The sequence below is a fragment of the Neovison vison genome, chromosome 5, assembly GCF_020171115.1.
Source record: "Neovison vison isolate M4711 chromosome 5, ASM_NN_V1, whole genome shotgun sequence".
NCBI lineage: Eukaryota > Metazoa > Chordata > Mammalia > Carnivora > Mustelidae > Neogale > Neogale vison.
Genome location: NC_058095.1, coordinates 13,764,465 through 13,786,512, shown reverse-complemented (window position 1 = coordinate 13,786,512; position 22,048 = coordinate 13,764,465). Strand labels below are relative to the sequence as shown.

Sequence of the window (22,048 nt, the reverse complement as noted above, 5' to 3'; positions counted from 1 at the left end):
AATTACAGTATCCCAAGTATGAAAATGAGCATAAAGTAGTGGAGCAACTGGGATCTGAATTGTATTAGAAATGAAATATCTAGGGGCGCCTGGGTGGCTCAGTGGGTGAAAGCCTCTGCCTTTGGCTCGGGTCATGATCCAAGGTGCTGGAATCAAGCCCCATATCAGGCTCTCTGCTGAGCTTCCCCCTCCTATCTCTCTGCCTGCCTCTCTGCCTACTTGTGATCTCTGTCAAATTAATTAATAAAAAAAACTTAAAAAAAAAAAAAAAGAAATGAAATATCTAATACACAAAAACCACAACTCTATCTGGGGTGCCTGAGTGGCGCAGTCAGTTAGTGTCTGCCTTCAGCTCAGGACATGATCCCAGGGTACTGGGACAGAGCCCCACATCAGGCTCCCTGCTGAGCAAGGAGTCTGCTTCTCCCTTTGCCCCATCCCCCATGCTCGCTCTCTCTCTCTCTCAAACAAATAAAATCTTAAAAAAAAAAAAAAAAAAAAAAAAAAAGGATAGAGGAAAAAGGTACACTGCCTATAGGTAGTGAACACAGATAGATTTATTTTCCAGAAAGATTACTGCAAACCCTCAGAACTGTTACCCTATAGCTGGACAGATAAGATCCATTATTCAATAACCATTTACTGAACACTAATCATGTGCCTGTGGTCCTGTGTTTAGAGTGCAGAAAGGGTAAGACACAATCCTTGGTTTGAAGGACTCAGCCTTTAAGAGTCTGCTGTCAACTGTACTTCAATAAAAAAGTTTTCTATATGTCCTTATAAAATCCTTATTTCTAAATTTAGTGACGCAGACCATAGGCAACCTAATTTTGTACTTATATTGAGCTCTTATATTGAGCATCGGCAATGTTTCCATATTTACAACCAAATTACTAAACTTCACAATAAAGACTGTAAAAGAACCAGTATTTATTTTTATAAGGACATATACAGAAACTACTATGAAAGCCTGCATTTTTTACTTCTGCTGAGAAGTAACTGTAATCACTTTAAGTTGAGCAAGAAGTCCTATTACACAAAGTGAACATAACAATTAATATATGGGGTTACCCTTGTAATCTTTTCTCTCAGGATTAAAGACAGATTAAGCAGCAGCTGTCTGTTATCCGCCATAGTTGTAACTACAGTTTACAGAGAGCGCCAGCCCAAAATGAAGCCTTTCTCTGATGCAAATTATGTTAAGTAGCTGGGATTCTATAACTCTGATCTCTCCAATCACACTTGAACTTGCATTTCTGCACTAGAATTTAACAGGAATTTTTGTTTTTAACATATTCTAACCTTTCAAGTTAAAACAGGTCTCAAAATGATTTACTTAACAGAGACTTGCACAGCTCAGACGTGTTTCAAGTTATTTATAGAGATCTTATTCATCACCTGAAAGAATTATTTCACTTTTACCAAGGATAAATTTGAGTTTCTTTTCAAGAAACAAAATACCATTTTGTCTACATAAAGTCCCTCACTTGCCCTAAATCCAAAGAATTAAAACGGGAAATTCCATGGTCAGTCAACCTATAAAAAACTATTTTCAGAAGAGAAACCTAAATTACCAACTAATCATGAAGATAATCTGAGAGATAATAAATAGAAAGAGGTATTGTTCAACCCCTGAGCATGTAAAGAAGGTAAAGGACAGAAGAAAGTGGCAGAAGAGAAGCATATGTCTGTATGAACATATGTCCCACCCTGCTTACAGAATTCACCTCCTTTGTCACCCCAGAGCTTAGACACACTGGGACAGCTTCTGACTATGATAAAACTACATTCTTGTTAAAATCACCGTTTCTATGGTAATTTTTTTTTTCTTTAACTAAATGAAGAACTAATCAAAAAACATGGTAAGAAATTAGATTTTTATCAATACACAAATAAGTTTACTTAAAATCAGCTCAGTTACATATTTAAAAAAAGCTTCGGAACCTCTCCCCACCAATGTCTATAAACTAAAATAGGTCCACATGAAACCTACAGTCCAACCCAGGATCATCCGTAAGTGACGGACCAGGTACTAGCTGACACATTTCTCTTGTCACTGACAGCAAGAGTCACAAACAAAACACATCCCTTGCCTGGATGAGCAGGAAGAAATCAGATAAAAGAGGCTCATAAAATGTCTGTGAAGGAGAACTGGTTATATCAGAAGAGTTCCAGGACTTCAATCGAATATAATTCTCTATTGTTCTTTTCTTGATTTAATTTCTGCAGCTCACGAAAACTTACTTCAATCTTGTTGAGCTCGGAACAAATGCAAATCTAAAGAAAAAAGTTTCAGAATAACTTTTACCATAACTTTCACAAGTACAAATCCTCCATGACCACTTATAACTATTCCAAGATAAATTTTAAGAATAAATTATAATTTAAGTGATAACTCGGGTACTAATGAAACTCAGCATATATCAAATAATCACACACCTGGGATTTCACAAACTTGTAAAGACTCAACAGTAGCCTTTTTGCTTCTGGTATCATTACAACAACAGTAAAGTTAGCATCCAGAAGGAGACATATCCAATCCATAATCTGAAGACAAACAGGAAAAGGAAAATTAAGATTTTAAATTTAATTTCAGCTTAATTCATTTTATAAAGTCCAGAATTACATCAGTTATAAAAATTGGTCTTGTTTACTAAAATCTAAACATTTAAAGTTTAGAAACAGAGTAATTTCTAACCAGTATAAAAAAATACTCTTCTTCGATTTACACTTATTTCACAAGCATAATTCAATCTTTTTCACATGACTTCACCCATGTAGGGAATTTACAAAACATATGAACAAAGAAAAAAGAGACAAACCAATAAAACAGCCTCTTAATTAGAACAACTGTCGATTACCAGGGGTAGGCAGGTGGAGGGATGGGGCAAAGAGGCGAAGGGGAGTAAGAGTTCACTGATCATGGTAAGCACTGGATGTTTTAAGGAAGGGCTGAATCACTGTACTGTACACCTGAAACTAGTATAATACTATATGTTATCTATACTTGAATTAAAATAAAAAGGAAAACAATAAATTGAAAAAAAGATGATCTTACTTGGTTCAGGGTTGGAGGGTGTAGCCCAGGAAGAGTCATAGTAGCATTTTCACTACACTTCAGATAAAGGAAATACAAATACTGGAGAAATAGCTGAGTAGGGGAAAAAGGACAATTTATCACCTTGATAGGAAAATGTTCTCTCTATATAAAGCTAACAAAGAGACAAAAAAAAATTAAGAAGGTACTGAGTTTAGTTATACATCAAACAAATATGCTAGACACCTGGGGAGACAGAAATGAATACAATGTAGTCGTTGCCATCAATGAGGAATTCATCTGGTTTGGGAGGGGTGGCTGGGGAGCTTATTCTGTTTTTAAGTAGTAAGTAGAAAAGAAAATCCATCTCTCAGCAACTTTTAGTTTCTACTTAAAGAAAAACAACAACAACAACAACTAAACACCCAAAACATGTATGTATCTATGTATGTATGTATCTATGTATTTTTAAAGTAATCTCTACACCTAACATGGGCTCGAACTCAGAACCCCGAGATCAAGCGTCACATGCTCTACCCCCACCAGCCAGACACTTGCTTTTTTTTTTTTTTTTCAGACACTTGCTTTTAACTTAGATGGATTAACCTGGCCTTCAGGCTTGGCACCAGGAATACGCTAAGATCTGCCAACCAAAAGTTAGTTACTCGTCTCCTAGACACCATTTTTCAGGATGGGGCTGGGAAACCTCTTATTCACATGAAAGAACCTGATAACCTTTCAAAAATGCCCTAAAGCTGGTTAGAGTTAAGCAGGAAAATGTACACCAGAAATAAGGGGCACCTGGGTGGCTCAGTCACTTAACAGTGTTCACTTAACAGTGTCTGCCTTCAGCTCAGGTCATGATCGTAGGGGGCCCAAGGATCAAGCCTCCCCCCGCCTCCACCTGCCCCACGAAGCTCCCCAGACAGTGGAGAGTTTGCTTCTCCCTCTGACCCTTCCCCATCTGATGCACGCTCTCTCTCTCAAATAAATAAATAAAGCCTTTTAAAAAATAAATAAAGCAGAAATAAAATTGTAAAGGATGCTAGAACACTTACAGTGACATGTTGTGCTGGAATGTCTTTCAAGTGAGGCAGAAGAAACATTTCGCTGTAAGCCGAATGAAGAATTGCATTTCTACTTAGGACTAAAGGAAAACCTTGTTTCAATAAATAAAGGCTTTTCCACTGAAATTATGAGTAACTCCTTTCCCCAGTGATATCTCTTCTAAATTTGTAAGAAGTTTTACTTTTCTCAAAGAGTTCTATCACTGAACTTTCTCATAAATACCAGAGGTCATTTGGGATACTTCACTCCTGTAATTGGTATTTATCCAGAATATTAATTTTTAGAATCAATAAAGTTTCTGCCCTCACAAAGCTTCTTAAATCAGGTTTAAGAAAGCTGTTTGCATAGAGCACTGATTGTACTCTATTTTCCAGCAGAAACTGAAAAAAACTGAAAAACAGAAAATAACCGAAATGATCTATTTACTCCCTCGTTGCTGCTCAGCACTTGAGTGTAGGGAAAGAGACAATGCGGGGGAAATTATTTCAAAGGATACAGCAGAGCTGCTCTCTTTGGTATCACAGGGCACGACATAGTCTCCTCTGCTGCATCCTGAGGCTTTTTGTTTAACTCCTGATCACAGTTACCACAGTTTTCTTCTTCAGCATTGAAGCCATTGTGAAGAACTTCCGTTTGCTCTTCCATTTTCTCCTCTTGCACAGAATCACTATAGTCAGAAACTGATTCCATATTGATTTCTGCTTCTTGAAGACTGCCATCACTAATGCTATCATGTTAATTGAAAGCGAGAAATTAATTCTAATCACTGCATGATCTCACTGGACAAATGTTCATTTTGTAGGCATTCAAAGTTTCAGAAATCAAGTAATGTAAAAGATTAAAAATGCAGTAATGAAAAAGGACCCTCAGCTTCTAACTTACCTCAAGAAAATTTTTAAGCAAGCACAGGTGACTGATTCGGGAATGTCAGGGAACTGTTGTAGACAGAGCTGTAACATCTGTACATCTGCCTTTTCTAAGGCAGCCTCCATCAAGCCAGGGCATAAGCTAAGACAAAAAAATCAGGAATCATTCTGGTGTATTAAAAAAAATCTTAAGTGCAAATACTGTTTAAGCTTTTTCAGAGTATGAAAATAAGTAAAAAACAAGGTCAAAGAAGTTATTGCATGTCAAGTTTGGTATGCAGAAACACTTACCTATGAGAAAGCACATGTGTTTGGATAAGCTGCATCAAAGAGTTCCGGGGATAAAATGATGGTTCTGCTTTGTGTCTTCCCAGGAGTTCTGATACTATGTCTCCAATAATAGTATTAAAGTCAGGTGTTGGCTTAATAGCTAAAAATTTACATAGTTCTTCTTCAATGTGTTTTTCTGAATCTTTCTGAAAGGGCAGAAGACAGACAGTTCAGTCTGGTACATTAAAGTCACTCTGAACTTTAAAGTTGCTGGCTTGGGACGCCTGGGTGGCTCAGTGGGTTAAGCCTCTGCCTTCGGCTCAGGTCATGATCTCATGGTCCTGGGATCGAGTCCCGTATCAGGCTCTCTGCTCGGCAGGGAGCCTGCTCCCCTTCCTCTCTCTGCCTGCCTCTCTGCCTACTTGTGATGTGTGTGTGTCTCTCTCTCTGTCAAATAAATAAATAAAATCTTTTAAAAAAAGAAAAAAAAAAGTTGCTGGCTCAACATTTTCTTAAATCATTAACAGTATTCATGCAATCCTGTGAACCTGGAGTTGATGCTGCAATGCACTGCCCAAAGACAAAACTACAAAACACAATGCCAGAGTTTAGAAATCAAATTCTTTAAGAGGCTAAGTTACAAACATATTCAATGCAAAGGGAAAGAGACAGTGACGAGGCTGCCACCATCACACTGACCTCACAAAATACTTAGTAAAAGTCAAATAAGCCAAAGTACTAGATAGCTCTGACCACCTTAATGTACTACACAACTGTAAGCTACAGATACAAAAAAAAAAAAATCATAAAAATAAGAATGAATGAAAGTAGATGGGATTTCTTTTAAACACTTTAGCTGATTTTCTGTATTTTTAATACTGTATTTACCTTTATAGCAGAAAGAAGTTGTTTGGATGCTGGATTCTGTATATTCACTTCAGTTTTTCTTCTCCTTAACTGGAATTAAGTAAATTAATGAGGTTCTCAAAACAATGCCAAAGATCCATAATATATTTAGGAGACTATAAGGTGTCCTAAAGAGTCTAGAATAGCATATGTATGCTCTAATCAAAAACCTTGTAAACTATTTTAATTTGGTTATAGTGAAAAGTGGATTTATTGCAACTAATTTAAATACCTTTAAGACTTTTAATGTATTTGTTTCTTAAACACAAAATCTCTACTCTCAGGAAGGCATTATTACTAATTGCAAACTGCCCATTTTCATATCTGTGTCTTAAACATACATATGCCCATTAAAATTAACTACTACACTACACATGTCATTTCAGGATAACAGATGTCAGGTTCGTGGGTGCAAGATTCAAATTGCTCTGTCATTAAGATCAAATATAGGGGTGCCTGGGTGGCTCAGTCGTTGAGTGTCTGCCTTCGGCTCAGGCCATGATCTCAGGGTCCTGGGATTAAGTCCTACATTGGGCTCCCTGCTCAGTGGGGAGTTTGCTTCTCCCTCTCCCAAAGCCCCCTCCCGTGGGTCACATGCACATGCATGCATGCTCTCTCTCTCAATAAAATCTTTTTTAAAAAAGATCAAGGGTGCCTGGGTGACTCAGTGGGTTAAGCCTCCGCCTAAGGCTCAGGTTATGATCTTGGGGTCCTGGGATCAAGCCCCGCATCGGGTTCTCTGCTCAGCAGGGAGCCTGCTTCGCCTTCTCTAGCTGCCTCTCTGCCTACTTGTGATCTCTCTGTCAGATAAATAAATAAATAACATCTTTAAAAAAAAAGTAAGAAAGATCAAAGGTGGGGAGCCTGGGTAGCTCAGTGGGTTAAGCCTCTGCTTTTAGCTCAGGTGATGGTCTTGGGGTACTGGGATTGAGGCCGGCATCAGGCTCTCTGCTCAGCAGGGAGCCTGCTTCCCCATCTCTCTCTGCCTGTCTCTCTGCCTACTTGTGATCTGTCTGTCAAATAAATAAAAATTAAAAAAAAAAAAAAAAGAAGTATCAAAGCTATAAGCATTGTACAGATGTGAATCATTAAGGTAATTCAACCTTTTCTTTTTTTTCTTCCCCCCTCACCACATTTGCATTAACATTTCTATTTCAACTACCAAACTTACAATTCTCTTCGACTGCTCTGAGTTCTGGGATCCAAGTCTATGTCCCCGAGATGTTTCCCAGTTTACAAAGTGAGGCACAGTCTGAGTGCCTAAGAAAACACAAAGCATACAATTTCTGGAATTTTTTGGCCTACTGTATTTTGCCAACCAATCAAAGAACAACTAAAATATGACCATTTGTGCACAGTTTGAGAGGCTTTAAAGATCACTGAATTCCCCTGAGAAGCCCAGATCAGTACATCATAATGCAGTATAAAGCTACGTGCCATAACATTAAGCCAAGAGAGGAGACCACTGATAAGCCTGGAAGGGTGAAACTATTAATCATTTTTTCTGGACTCTCGCACTGCCCCCGATGTCAGAACCCTGGTGTTTAGATCTTCAGTCTGCAGCAGCATCTGCAATGGAAACTGTTCCCAAGGTAGACACCTGGGTCAAGGAAACTTCAATAATCGTGGCAAATTTCAACATCAAAAACAGTTCTGCAAACTGATGGTTGTAGAAATCTCCATCAAACTGGATGTTAATAAAATGGTTTATCTCAGTAAAAAAACAGAAGGTCCTGGGGGACCTGGCTGGCTTAGTCAGTAGAGCATGCAATTCTTGATCTCAGGTTCAAGACCCACAATGGATACAGAGGTTACTTAAAAAAACAAAACAAAAACAAACCACAAACGGAAGTTCCTACCTGGATCTTGACTGTGCTTGAGTTTTCCAAGAGCACCTGCTAATGAAGATACTTCACACTTGTATGGAATCACCGTAAGAAATTTTCCATGTAGCACAAATAAATTTTCCCCATAATACCAGAGCTACAAAAAAAGTTATTAAAAATGTAAGCAGGGGCGTCTGGGTGGCTCAGTCATTAAGCATCTGCCTTTGGCTCAGGTCATGATCCCAGGGTCTGGGATAGAGCCCTTATCAGGCTCCCTGCTCATCAGGAAGCCTGCTTCTCCCTCTCCCACTTCCCCTGCTTGTATTCCCTCCCTCACTGTTTCTATCTCTGTCAAATAAATAAATAAAATCTTTTTAAAAAGAAAAAAAGTAAGCAATTTTTTTTTCCACTTTTAAGATCTGAGCTGCATTTATAACAATAACTTACGGTATGAGGAATCTTAATATAACAACAACAAAAAAATGACAAAACAAAGTTAAGCAACTTTCCAGAATAATCTCACATGTACAATCTACTAACTGGGTAGGTTTACACAGCTCTTATTTTTGCCCACATCTGAATAAAGCATAATTTGAAGGATACTCTTTACTCCTAAAAATCTGACCAACATATGCATTTAAAATAATTACTTAAAAGTAATATTGCCACTGTTATACACCTATTAATGTAATAATTACCAAGGGTACTGTAACAGGGTACTGTTAATGACGTTCTAGGTGATAAAAGCAGAATTTAATGTTTTGGTTTTTGTTTTGGTGCAGAAAGGTGATTTTTATTAAAGCACAGGGACAGGACCCATGGGGAGAAAGGGCTGCTGCTAACACTGTTTCTATCTTATCACTCCACTTTTTTTTTTTTTTTTAAGATTTTTATTTATTTATTTATTTGACAGAGAGAGATCACAAGTAGGCAGAGAGGCAGGCAGAGAGAGAGAGAGAGGAGGAAGCAGGCTCCCCGCTGAGCGGAGAGCCGACGTGGGACTCGATCCCAGGACCCTGAGATCATGACCTGAGCTGAAGGCAGCGGCTTAACCCACTGAGCCACCCAGGCGCCCCTCACTCCACTTTTTAAAACGGTAAAATGTAAGATGGATATATGAACAAAAAGCTTAAAGGAACATGGAAATCAAACAAGTTTGTTAGAGTGGTAGAACTGTAAGTGGTTAATTTTGTTATTATTTGTTTCAATATAAAACATACTGTATGCTGTGAAATCTAGTCTCCTTATGCTCTAATTACAACTATCTTAACATCACATTACCCTGATTACATTTTATTTATGTATGAACAGGCATTCACTAAACCACCAATCTTTATGGGCACCTTTGACAGACAGTGAAGAAAAAATGGATAACAAAACAGACAAGGACCCCTGCCTCAGAAGTTTGGTGTGGCTGGCTAACATTTAAACTCGTCAATAATTCTTATGTAAGCGGCGCCTGAGTGGCTCAGTCAGTTAAGCATCCAACTCTTCATATTTCAGCTCAGGTCATGATCTCAGGATCCTGGGATGGAGCCCCGTAGTGGCCTCTGCACTCAGCGGGGAGTCTACTTGAGATTCTCTCTCTCCTCTCCCTTTGCCCCTTCCCATGCTTGTGCCTGCCCTCCTCCTCTTTGTCTTTGTCTCTCAAATAAATACAGAAATAAATCTCAAAAAAATAATCCTTATGTAACTCCATGATGTTTACCATGTAACCTAAAAGACTAATTTCTTGAGAAAAGTAACAGCCCTGGTGTATGGTTTAAAATACAAATGGAACTGGAATGGGGCTCCCGGCTGGCTTAGTCAGGAGAGCATGTTGACTCTTGGTGTCGTAGTTGTGAGTTCAAGCCCCACACTGGATATAGAGAATACTTAAAAATAATAATAATAAAAAGGCACCTGGATGGCTCAGTAGATTAAACCTCTGCCCTCAACTCAGGTCATTATCTCAGGCTCATGGGATCGAGCCCCATATCAGGCTCTCTGCTCAGCCGGGGAGCCTGCTTCCCCCTCTACCTGCCTTCCTCTCTGCCTACTTGTGATCTCTCCCTCCGACAAACAAATAAATAAAATCTTTGAATAATAATAATAATAAACAGAAATATTTATAAAGAAATACAAAAGTAAAAACTTCAAACCAAAGAGCAGCTATGTTTTATTTGCTCATTGTTCTTCCTTGATCTCAAATTGCCTATAGGGGTGCCTGGGTGGCTCAGTGGGTTAAAGCCTCTGCCTTCAGCTCAGGTCATGATCCCAGGGTCCTGGCAGGGAGCCTGCTTCCTCCTCTCTCTCTGCCTGCTTCTCTGCCTACTTGTGATCTCTGTCTGTCAAATAAATAAATAAAATCTTTTAAAAAAATAATAAAATAAAATTGCCTATAATTGAAAGTGACAAACTTAACAAAAATTGAAACAATAACCAAATTAAATATAATCTTGCAAGCAAAAACTATTTTCTCAATTTAATCAAAAACTGCCAAATTATTAAAATATGAAGTCTCTTCCTTTATACTGTATTTATCATGCACAAAAGTAACTAAATTTGAAAATCCCCAAAACCAAAAACTTACTTGACCGCTGGTCCCCTGTGATAGCTCTTTGGAAGTCTGTAGTGTTTGAAATTTTGTATTCCATATGGAGATGCATTCTACAAAGTAAGACAAACAAATTCAGAGTCGTACCACATATAAACATGTGACACTGAGGGTGATGGGGAAGGAAGTGAGGAGATTAGGGACACTCACAGTTAAACATGTAAGTCTTGTGTTATTAGGTATAAAATGAGTAATGAAGACAGTGACTGCCGCAGAAAGTCAAGGAAATGAGATGGGTGAGGGCAGTGGGCATATGGGATAGCTACATACCTTCCCCTCAATTTTGCTGTGAACCTTAAACTGCTCTAAAAAAATAAAGTGTTAATAATAACAATAATAAATTAGTAATAAACGTTGATATGGAAAGGGCTCTACGATCCCTCAGTAAGTGAATAAGGTGCACAAGTGTGAATGGTATGCTACTATACATGTAAAAAGAAGAGGAAAGAAAAATATGTAGTAGTATTTGCTTGTACACATGTGCTTGTACCCGTGCCTAGAAAGAGACACAGGGAAGCTCTAACAGTAGTTACCGGGCTTGGTGGCTAGAGCAGGACCCAGAAGAGGGATGACGGCAGGGGCGAGAGAAGCACAGCATGGTCAAGTGACAAAGTGCCGGGACTGAGATCAGTAAGGTCTGTGGCCTGGGTAAAAAGGGTCACCCTACTTAGTTATCCAATACCTGTCTGCTGACTTGTAAAACAGGACTGCTGTTAGTAACTACTTTCTTTCCCAATGTTGCTGCAAGATTAAATGATACAAACAAGGTAATATACATAAAATGTCCTGCGCAGGATAGCGATGCTGTAACTAGTAGCTCCTATCTTAAGAGGGAGAAACTTAGTAACAAAGTACACGGACTGGGATGGACAGGTTAAGAGTATAGTCAGTAGGAAGCCTGGGATGAATAAATCAAAGGATTCTTGCTCAGAAACTGAAAAAAGAGACTGGAAAGAGTGGATGAGGTCTAGACTATGGGGAGACCTTAATACTAGACAAAAGATTCTGAGTTTCATAGTGTTGCCTGAAAAACCCTAATCTCACACTGGCCAGAACAAATGTATTTTTTTGTGATAGACAGTAAGTCTGTGTGTGTGTGTGTGGAGGGGTTATCTGGGGGCAAGGCGAGGTGGAAATGAGAATGATCCTCTGATGTCAGAGATGAAAAAGCCTATCAGCAGTCCCTGAATATCAGGTTGTCCAACTCTAGTGGATTTCCTTTCTGCTGAAAGGCTATGAATTCGAATCCCTACCACAAGGCTTACCGATGATAAATGCCTCTGGGCTGGCACAGATTTTGGCAGTTTTTATTCCTTTAAGTCATCAGTCACAGGCAAGGTAGTGATAGAAGGAATATTTCTAAAAGACAGGGCACCTGGCTGGCTCAGTCAACAGAGTATGTGACTCTTGATCTCAGGGGTTTGAGTGTTGGGTGTAGAAATAAGTAAAAATAAATAAATAGGTAAATAAATAAATACACAAATAAATAAAATAAACTTAAAAAAAGTAACTAATGTAAGATGAAATCAAAGACCTATTCAAGGAGAGTTAGGAAGCTACAAAAATAATTTGATTATGATGCTAAAGAAAATTAATGTGTGATAATAAATAAAAAAGAAAAAGACTAAAAGGTACACTTTGAAGGAAAAATCCAAAGAACTTCTTAATGGATCAGATTTCAGTCACCCTTGGAAGATGGCAGCGGTGGTCCTAGGACCGCTACATGATCTTGATCCAGGACGGTGAGTGCAACACCATTTCGACCATCACCAGACACCACATCCTTGAGCAACAGTGATCTAACCACCCTCTGATCTTTCTCTGGGTCACTTGGATGTATTGGTACCAAGGTTTCATATATACATCCATCAGAGCCTGTTGGAAACAAGTATTTGCTATTATCAGATAAAGGACAGCTCTGTATCTGTTACAGTTCAAGGTACTAGGTTGTTTATAAGTTGTATCAATTTCATATAGGATACAACTAGAAAAATAAACAGATTCAAAATCATACCACTCTATGCTTTCCCTTAAATTGTACTACAAACCTAAACACGAGGGAGGAATATTATTATTAAATCTCTCAGTAAGAAATGTCACAACAGCTAAATACTCATAATAACTTAGACTATGCGAGGGAACTGCAGAAATACCAACAATCTAGTCACTAAAAGGATATACCTCACATTCAACATCAATTAGCTTCTGGTCTATACATAACATTTCTCATTACTGCGTCACCCTGAAAACTATATGAAATTGCTGTTTTTTGGCATGTCAATTGAATTTTGGCAATTCTACTGTGGTTTTAGTTATGCTACAGGAAGATTTTATGACCTTTGGTTCAGACTCCCTTATTACAGTATTCATTCAGTAAGCTAAAACTTAACTCATAAACTTTCATTCAGCAATAAGTGCATCTGGGGCAGCTGGCTGGCTCAGTCTGTAGAGTATGCAACTCTTAATCTCGGTTATGAAGTCAAGCTCCATGCTGGGCATGAAGCCTACTTAAAAAAACCAAACTAAACCAAACCAAAACAAACCACATCACTAAGTATATCTTACAGATTAAACTATAAGAAAACCAGTCCCTCTTGAGGCCTGGGTGGCTCAGTTGGTTAAGCAGCTGCCTTCGGCTCAGGTCATGATCCCAGCGTCCTGGGATCGAGTCCCACATCGGGCTCCTTGCTCAGCAGGGAGCCTGCTTCTCCCTCTGCCTCTGCCTGCCATTCTGTCTGCCTGTGCTCGCTCTCTCCCCCTCTCTCTCTCTGACAAATAAATTAAAAATCTTTAAAAAGAAAAAAAAAAAGAAAACCAGTCCCTCTTAAGCAAAGGCATTAGGTGAATTCCGAAGACCTTCTAGATAAAATAAACGATGGGAACTTTTTCTTAATAGCCATTGCAAACATTTGCACATTAAGAAATCTCACAGATTTTTTAATTGGGGTGGGAGGAAAGGATAATTCGGTGATGGGCATTAAGGAGGGCACTTGATGTAATGAGCCCTGGGTGTTATATGCAACTGATGAATCACAAAATTCTACCTCTGAAACCATAAAAAAAAAAAAGATATTAAGATTTTTAAACTGTCATACTATGAAAATATTGTTCTTGTTCTTTCCTCCCTTAATTCTCTCAGAACAACTTCAAGAGGAGACATAAAGGGCAGTATAAAGAGGACACCACAAAGGCATTTTTCTTTTTCCTAGTCACCTAAGATTAGGGTTATACTTTAGACCATTAGGTACAGATAGATAATCTACAAGGGATCAACAAATCTATAAAATGCTGGCTGGCACAGGCCACGAATGCTTTGTTAGATTCCGTTAATTCACCTGCCTCCACCATCGTTCAAAGAAGGGTACCCTAAATCTTAAGGCTAGAAAAGAGAACTTGAAGGGTCACTCAATACCAACCTTCGTTATTTTATTATTTATTTACTTATTTGTAAAGTTTTTATTTATTTATTTGACAAAGAGAGTGTGTGCGTGTATGTGTGAGCATAAGTAGACAGAGCAGCAGGGAGAGGGAGAAGCAGGTGAGCACAGATCCCAATGTGGGATGCGATCCCAGGTCCCTAGGACCACAACCTGAGCTGAAGGCCGACGCTTAACGGACTAAGCCAACCAGGGCCGCCTTAGTTACTTTATGCTTCATATTTACAGTATCAAATAACCTAGCCTTATGATGATAAAGGTAAAAAAAGATTTTTGCCTTTTTTATTGGTATTAGGTTACTACTGCTTTTTATATATACACACACACATATATACTTTTTTTTTTTTTTTTAGCATATTTTATTTATTTGAAAGAGAGAGACGGCAAACATAGGGGGAGAGGAGGACGGAGAAAGGGAGGAGCAGCCCAGGACTGGGAGGTCCCAGGACCTCAGGATCATGACCTGAACTGAAGGCAGACACTTAATGGACCAAGCACTCACGTGCCCTGATAAATCTGAAGATATAAAAATTAGCTGCAGAGAACCAGTGACGTAATGCATGACAGATATGGCAAAGTACAAAAAGTGAAGGCATAAATGCTTGGAAGGAAGCATGGGAAGGGAAGTGCTACAACAGAAAACTGCAAAAAAACCTCAGATGCTAACTCAGAAAACCCACCATGCTTTATTTATAATCTCTGTAAGTTTGAAGAAAAATACTTACTTAATGACATCAAAGAGATGAATTTCCGATCCACAGATGCAGTGAAACTCTGTATAACAGATTTTTCTTCTTGTCCAAGTAAGAGCGTGTATTTGCTTAAGGTATGTGAGTTGAACTTTTGTATGTAGGCAAAGTAATTTCCATGCTGCACATAAAAAGGTTATTTTCTTTAAAAATATTCCCATTTCAACCAATTATATTTAAATGTTAAAGCCAATTGTCACCCTCCTAATTACTTTAATGAGTGCTTAAAAACCTCATGTCCAATTAAAGTAAAATTGTTCTACAAAATATCTTTGTAACTAGAAGATTTTTTTAGTATTAAAAAAGATACACAATAAAAAAAATCTTCTGAGAGAAATACTAAAGCCCATTTTTAGTTTAAAAATAATATATGTGAATTTGAAATGTCACAAAATAGGCCAGGAATTAAAGATACCACTTACTTTTTCAGTAATAAAAATTAGAACAGGATGCTTAAATACCATGAAAATCTTTGTCCACCTAAAAACATAGGAAGAAAATTTATAAAATGCCAAATCACCAGCTGAGAGAAACCTATCAAGCTAAATTTCAGAGAATATCTTCTATTATTTTTTTGGGTCAAAGAGATGCCAGAGAACTTAATTCAGTATTTCAAAATACATTTCAGAGAATTAGTAGGTATTTCTTTGCCAAATGAATCTCTGGATTAAATGCAAGTTGCTTAACTTCCCAGAGCTTTAAAGACAATGTGAACTATAAAGCTCCACAGGGGTGGCTGTGTGACAGTAGGCAGTGTTATTCAACTTATTTGACTCTTCCCCTTCCCCTTCCTTTCAGTCACTTTTAGGACTAGTGCTCTGAGGAAAACGTTAGGATCTCACCTCCCTGGAGAGGAGGCACAGGGAAGATAAAGGGCTTGTAACTGAGGCTACACAGCCAAATTCCGGCAAGGTGGCCACTAGAACTCATATCCTCTACCTATACCCCTTTTTCCCGAAGATTTCCTCCAAACACAGTTGCTCACACATTAGAGCCATTCAACAGAGCAGTCCAAAATACACCTGGTCATTGTCTACATCGTTCACTAAGTACAAGGCTTCCTTCTGACTTTTAGAAATTTAGCTTGCATCAAGTGGACCAGGAGAGGCAGCAAGTTAACTAAATAGGGAATGTGATAAAATAATGGGGACTGGAGGGGCACCTGAGTGGTTCAGTCAGTTAGGTGTCTACCTTCGGCTCAAGTCATGATCCCAGGGTCCGGGGATCGAGCCCTGAATCAGGCTCCCTGCTCGGTGAGGCGTCTGCTTCTCCCTCTGCCTGCCATTCCCTTGTTTGTACAAAATCTCTCTCTCTGACAAATAAATAAAATATTTTTTAAAAAATGGGGAATGGAGAAATGTGAAATCATGAAATTTCCTTCTATCATTTGAGAGTCATTTTCCCAGTTTGACACCAGGATCTGGGAAAGCAGGGTGCTCAAAGCATATCATCATGTCACTAACAACAAACTATACTTGTCCTTGGGGGTAAGGGTCCTGACCTTGGCAGTCAGGACAATGTAACAGGGAGAGATCTTGGGCTCTTGGCACTACCCACATCATCTTCAAATAACTCCTACACAGTCTTCTGTCATCAAAACAGAACTCACGGGGCGCCTGGGTGGCTCAGTGGGTTAAAGCCTCTGCCTTCGGCCCAGGTCATGATCCCAGGGTCCTGGGATCGAGCCCCGCATCGGGCTCTCTGCTCAGCAGGGAGCCTGCTTCCTCCTTCTCTCTCTCTGCCTGCCTCTCAGCCTACTTGTAATCTCTGCCTGTCAAATAAATAAATAAAATCTTAAAAAAAAAAAAAAAAAAAAAACAGAACTCACATGCCTATACAGTCTCCCCAATCACCTATCACTCCAGAGGCTTTTGGAGGATGCTAATTTGGTTAATGGCATATAAATGGTTTTTAATTAAGCTTTTACTATATTTATAACCAAAATACTTTTGAACAAAGCAAAGAATGGTATAAAAAATAAGGACAGTACATTTTTATTTTGGAAAAAATTCACTTACAAGTATTGGAACTTACTTAATCACTTCTTCATCAGAGATAACAGTTTCAATTTTCTGCTGGGGCTCTGCAAGCAAGGCCTCTAAGCCACGAACAGCACCTTCCTTGAATAGCACTAAGGGTTCTGCCCCTTGTATTGAATGTATCCTATATATCTCAGCAGACAACTAGAAGAAAGTAAGAATGCATTAGTTTTTATTCTAAAACAATTGTTACCTAAGAGAATAAGGACATTTACAGAAAGCTTATTTTTAAGAACTGACTTGTTTTCATTTTGATTCAGCTTTATGTGGTTCCATAGTCGAATGTACAACATAAAATAGATACAGAAGCCTTTTGCTCCTATACATTTACCCTGTCCCCTGCTCTACCCGTAAGTCATCACTTTATATTTATTTATTTATTTGAAGATTTTGTTTATTTATTTAGAGGGAGCATGGGTGAGCAGAGGGAGGGGCACAGGGAGAGGGAAAGAGAAATCAAGCAGGCTCTTTACTGAGTGCAGAGTCCAATGTGGAGCTTGATCTTACAACCCTGAGATCATGACATGAGCCTAAATCAAGAGTCTGACACTTAACTGACTGAGCCAACTGTAAATCATCATTTTTATGAATTTTGGTTTGTCCTTTTATTTTGACTACTGGAGGGAAGTATAACCTGGCTTTCAAAACTTGAAGGTGGGGAGAGGCATAAATGACACCACTAATGCAGTTTTAAGCAGTTCTGGGGCTAGATAAAGACTGATGCCATAATTACAACTACAGCCTGTAAGCCCAAGAAAAGAAGTTAACTCCACTGTAAAATTAAGGATCATGTTACTGCAAGGTGAATAAAAAGCCAGGAGACAACACAGTTAGCTAGCTAGACGTTTCAAGGGTCCAAGTGGTAACTGTCATTACATCTCAATCAGTTCTATCACGCGCCACTTCTAAAATCTGCCAATTATATTTAGTTAGACATTCAGAACTGGAAAGAACTTTCAAGGTTACCCTAGTTTGAGACTCTCATTTTTAAGTAAGAAAAGTTAATTAACACACATTGGGTTAGGGGTGCTTGGGCGGCTTGATCTGTTAAGCTTATGACTCTTGATTTCAGCTCAAGCCATGATCTCAGGGTTGTGAAATCCAGCCCTGTCTCTGGCTCCATGCTCACAGGGGTCTGCTTGAGATTCTCTTTCTTCCTTCTACCACCCCCAACCACTTGCATGTGCTCTTTCTCAAATAAATAAATAGATCTTTAAACACACAAACACACACACACACTTTAGGTCATTAGCAGAAAAGGCACAGACACTCAAGGTTCTTTCTTACTGCATTCTGTACACTCTTAAGATATATAATAAAACCAGCAGGGTCTGTTCTACCTATTTTAAGAAAGGGCACAGTGAATTTCTCACAAGGGACACATCATAAACATCTAAACTCATGGAAGTAACTGAAAATGTACCATTCAGGAATTATTTAAATCCTTAATCTCATGTAGTAATAAAGTTTCTATTTTCTAACACATTAATGAACTAAGACGTGTCCCAAGATACACTATAAAGTAACTAGAATGAAAAGCTGATATAACTTTTATGCTCACTCACAGATATACTAAGATAAACAAAATACTGCATTACAAACTATTCCATCTCACCAATAAGCTAACAGACACACGAGTAAATCCAAAGACCAATATGTGAGCCTGGGTGAGTCCGTTAGCGAAGTGTCTCCTTTCAGCTCACGTCACGACTGTGGGGTCCTAGCACTGAGCCCTGCATCAGACTCCCTGCTCAGCTGGGAGCTGCTTCTCCTTCTCCCCACTTGTGCTCTCTTTCTTTCTCTCAAATAAATAAAAATCTTAAAAAAAAAAAAAAATCCAAAGACTTACTGTAGCTTTAAATACTTTATCCAGGTTTACGTCTTCATTACTCCATATTCTCAAAACCTTAAATCAATACACACAAGTTAAAAAAGCATTTCAATTTCCACTTACACTTAATTAGTTAATAAATCGACATTTGATTTGTTGCATATATTATATAAAAAGTTTTAAAACTCACCTTATTATCATGTACAACAATATACTCTCCAGTTTGAAAGTTGCATACAGCTGGACACGTTATAATTTGACCTTGCTTCACTGACCAGCTTCCCAAGGGTTTCTGATCAGAAACCTAGCAAAATCAAGGCAACATACAATATTAAAAAAGTCAATTTCAGATATTAGAGCAATTAAATTTATAGTCAAGACAAAGAAAATAATAATTAAAATAATAACATTTAATAAATTTCCTAAAGTAAAAAAGTAAGTAATCACAAAAAAGGCAAACACTGTACGATTTCACTTAAGACAGAAAGTAGAATGATGGTGTCCGGGGCCGGGGGAATGGGGAGTTACTGCTTATTTCAGTTTTTCAAGATGAAGAGTTTGGGAAACGGATGGTGTGATGGCTGCACAACATAAACATATTTAATATACTGTACAGTATATTCAAAAAATAGTTAACAGTAAACTGCATGTTGTATTTTACTACAAATATAAAAAGCTGGGGGTGCCAGGGTGCCTGGTTGGCTCAGTCGTTAAGAGTCTGCCTTCTGGGGCACCTGGGTGCCTCAGTGGGTTGAGCCGCTGCCTTCGGCTCGGGTCATGATCTCGAGTTCCCGGGATCGAGTCCCCCATCGGGCTCTCTGCTCGGCGGGGAGCCTGCTTCCTCCGCTCTCTCTCTGCCTGCCTCTCTCCCTACTTGTGATCTCTCTCTGTCAGGTAAATAAATAAAATCTTAAAAAAAAAAAAAAAGAGTCTGCCTTCTGCCTCTGGTCATGATCCCAGGACCCTGGGATCCAAGCCCTGCATCAGGCTTGCTCAGCGGGAAGCCTGTTTCTCCCTCTCCCACTTCCCTGTTTGTGTTCCCTCTCTCACTGTCTCTCTCTCAGACATCAAATAAATAAAGTATTTTAAAAACACACACACACACACAACAAAAAACCTGGGGTGCCTGGGTGGCTCAATTGGTTAAGCCTCTATCTTTGGCTAGGGTCATGATCTCTGAGTCCCGGGATGACCTGCCAACTCCCCCCATCAGCCTCCCAGCTCAGCAGCAGTCTGCTTCTCCCTCTTTCTCAAGTATTCTTTAAAAAATAAAAAAAAAATAAAACTTTTAAAAATTAATTAAAATAAAAATGTAACTTAAGTTACTAAAAGAAAAAAGTAAATTAACAACATTTTTTAGTAATTAGTACATTTTAAAAAATGGGATTCCACTGTGCCTTTGAACGGGGCATGGGAAACTGAGCAGCTATACCCGGGATCATGCCAATTCCAGTCACTGTATTTGTATGTAGGAAATGCGAAATTTTAAGTCCACCTGCCGGTGGAGGTAAAAACCAACAGTGTCATCAGAAAGAGTCAAGACCAGCAAACGCTACAGGGAATGTTGGCAACCTGCTCCCAAAACTTCAAAGTAGCTAGCTAGCTTCTTAAAGACACGGGAAACTAAGTTCAGCAGTCCAGATAAAAATAATTACTTTCTACGAGATTACTAAAAGCAAAACTGCTCAGGAGTCTTGAGTGAACAGTTTGGATAAAAAGGGGGCGGGACCTACAGAGCCTACCCAGGACTCAACTCCAGGATTTACAGCGGATAGTTAGTTGGCAACTGACAGCTCACTCGGAATCAGGATTGCACCAAGCTACTAAGAAATCAAACGAGCAAAACAATGCGCAAAACTGTCCCCCCAAGGAGAGGGGGAACGTGTATGGGCACAAAGTTAAACCACTGTTCCCACGCTGCCCGTCACTCTCTCCCGCCCGATCTCCGTTCAACCCTTCTGCGGGCAGCGAGAGGAACTGAAAACCCGGGAGAGGATCTTAAGGCCATCACCGGGAGATGCGAAGCGAAAGCCCAGGTTTTCCTTTCCTTTCTGAGTCTAACCCACGTGCACTCAGACGCTCCGCCGCCTGAAAGTCGGAAAGATGTCTCTCTCTCTCTCCAGAAAAACAACCGAGTCCTACACTAGACCTCATTCAGCGTCCCGGAGAGGCCAAGCCAGCTCTCCAATAAGCCGCTCGACGATCTCTCTCTGAAGCTGTGAGAAACCTGCAGCTCTGGCTCTGTGCTCAGAAAGGGGAGAGACCTCAGCGGGCGCTCTCCGACCACATCACCCTCACCTTATAGAGAATGACGGTCCTGCCGCCGTCCGTCACTAAAAACTGGTCTGCTTTGTCGCTCTGCTCCACGCCTAGGAGTCCGTGAGGCCCGGCACCCAAGGGTACCGCAGACAACGTGAACCCCTCCTCCAAGGCTGCCATTTTGGGCAAACCTACCGACTGCAGCTCATTCCTCCCGGCAGGCTTTGCGCTTTCTCTCGCGAGAGCTAGGAGCCCGACTGGGCAGACACACTTGCCAAATAAGAACCCTGTTTGCTGAGCGGGCGACCTCTGGCGGGCGTGGCTGGCGCGGCCCGTGTGCCTGGCGGTGGGCACCGCCGGGTGGGCGGAGCCGGGACGTTGCCTCTAGACTCCTCCTCCTAGCCACGCCCCTCGGAGTCCCGGATGTACTCCTCCGGAGACGGGAAGGGCGGGCCTGGGAACGTCTTACCTGTCACGTGCAGTTGCTTCGGCCGCGGCGCACTTTTCGGGCCAGGATTTGAGAGGCTGAAGGGTGGGCGTGGCAAGCAGGCAAATATAAATAAGCTCCTTTTTGTTTTGTTCTATTTTGTCACTTTAAGTGAACTCTTTGGGAATTCTTGCCACGGCCTCAAGAAACACTGAGCTAAAGAAAAGAAATGTCCGTCTCAGATAAACTCTTGATAAAGTGCTGTTCTTAAGTGACAAGCCTCACCCCCTGCTTCTCAGAACCTTCCGTCGAGCTCCAGAATCAGTGGCCTTTCGGACCTCCCAGCTTGTCTCGGGCTCCTTTTGTTCCCCGAGCCTGCGGGCAAAGCGCTCTCCCCCTGATCAGAACGTGTCAGGTGGAAGGTGAAGTCCAAGTGTCGGTCCCTGAGCGGTCCCCTCGGGCAATTTTTATTTTTTTTAATTTTTATTTTTTAAATATTTTATTTATTTATTTGACATAGAGAGATCACAAGTAGGCAGACAGGCAGGCAGAGACAGAGAGAGAGGAGGAAGCAGGCTCCCTGCTGAGCACAGAGCCCAATGCGGGACTCGATGCCAGGACCCTGAGATCATGACCTGAGCTGAAGGCAGCGGCTTAACCCACTGAGCCACCCAGGCGCCCCCCCCCATCCCCCCACCCCGCTGGAAGAGATTTTTTTTTTCTTTTTTCTTTCTTTC

The 22,048-nt window shown here is 40.0% G+C and overlaps 1 protein-coding gene across 2 annotated transcripts; it reads right to left on the bottom strand.

The window, feature by feature from the left end:
- Positions 1–1,863: 1,863 nt before the first annotated feature.
- Positions 1,864–21,103, bottom strand: NOL11 (nucleolar protein 11). Of its 2 annotated transcripts, none has more exons than XM_044247598.1 (18): positions 20,924–21,103; positions 18,816–18,929; positions 18,644–18,700; positions 16,790–16,938; positions 15,178–15,235; positions 14,732–14,876; positions 12,256–12,444; positions 10,546–10,622; positions 8,007–8,130; positions 7,319–7,407; positions 6,130–6,198; positions 5,263–5,447; positions 4,988–5,113; positions 4,602–4,832; positions 4,096–4,177; positions 3,059–3,151; positions 2,440–2,547; positions 1,864–2,277 (listed from the first exon to the last, which is right to left on the bottom strand). In XM_044247598.1, exons 1-18 carry the CDS (start codon positions 21,062–21,064, stop codon positions 2,161–2,163), a joined length of 2,154 nt encoding a protein of 717 aa, XP_044103533.1. In that variant the 5' UTR covers positions 21,065–21,103; the 3' UTR covers positions 1,864–2,160. The 2 variants fall into 2 exon arrangements, with proteins under 2 accessions (XP_044103533.1, XP_044103534.1); XM_044247599.1 differs by having other exon boundaries at positions 4,096–4,174.
- Between the last annotated feature and the right edge of the window lie 945 nt (positions 21,104–22,048).

Excerpts from the sequence above, each read along its gene's own strand:
- NOL11 (XM_044247598.1), bottom strand. The coding sequence starts at position 21,064 with ATGGCAGCCTTGGAGGAGGGGTTCACGTTGTCTGCGGTACCCTTGGGT. Across the intron at positions 15,236-16,789 it reads TCTGATGAAGAAGTGATTAA|GTGGACAAAGATTTTCATGG; the intron begins GTAAGTTCCAAT and ends CTATGTTTTTAG. Across the intron at positions 6,199-7,318 it reads CAGAGCAGTCGAAGAGAATT|TTAAGGAGAAGAAAAACTGA; the intron begins GTAAGTTTGGTA and ends ACTTAATTCCAG.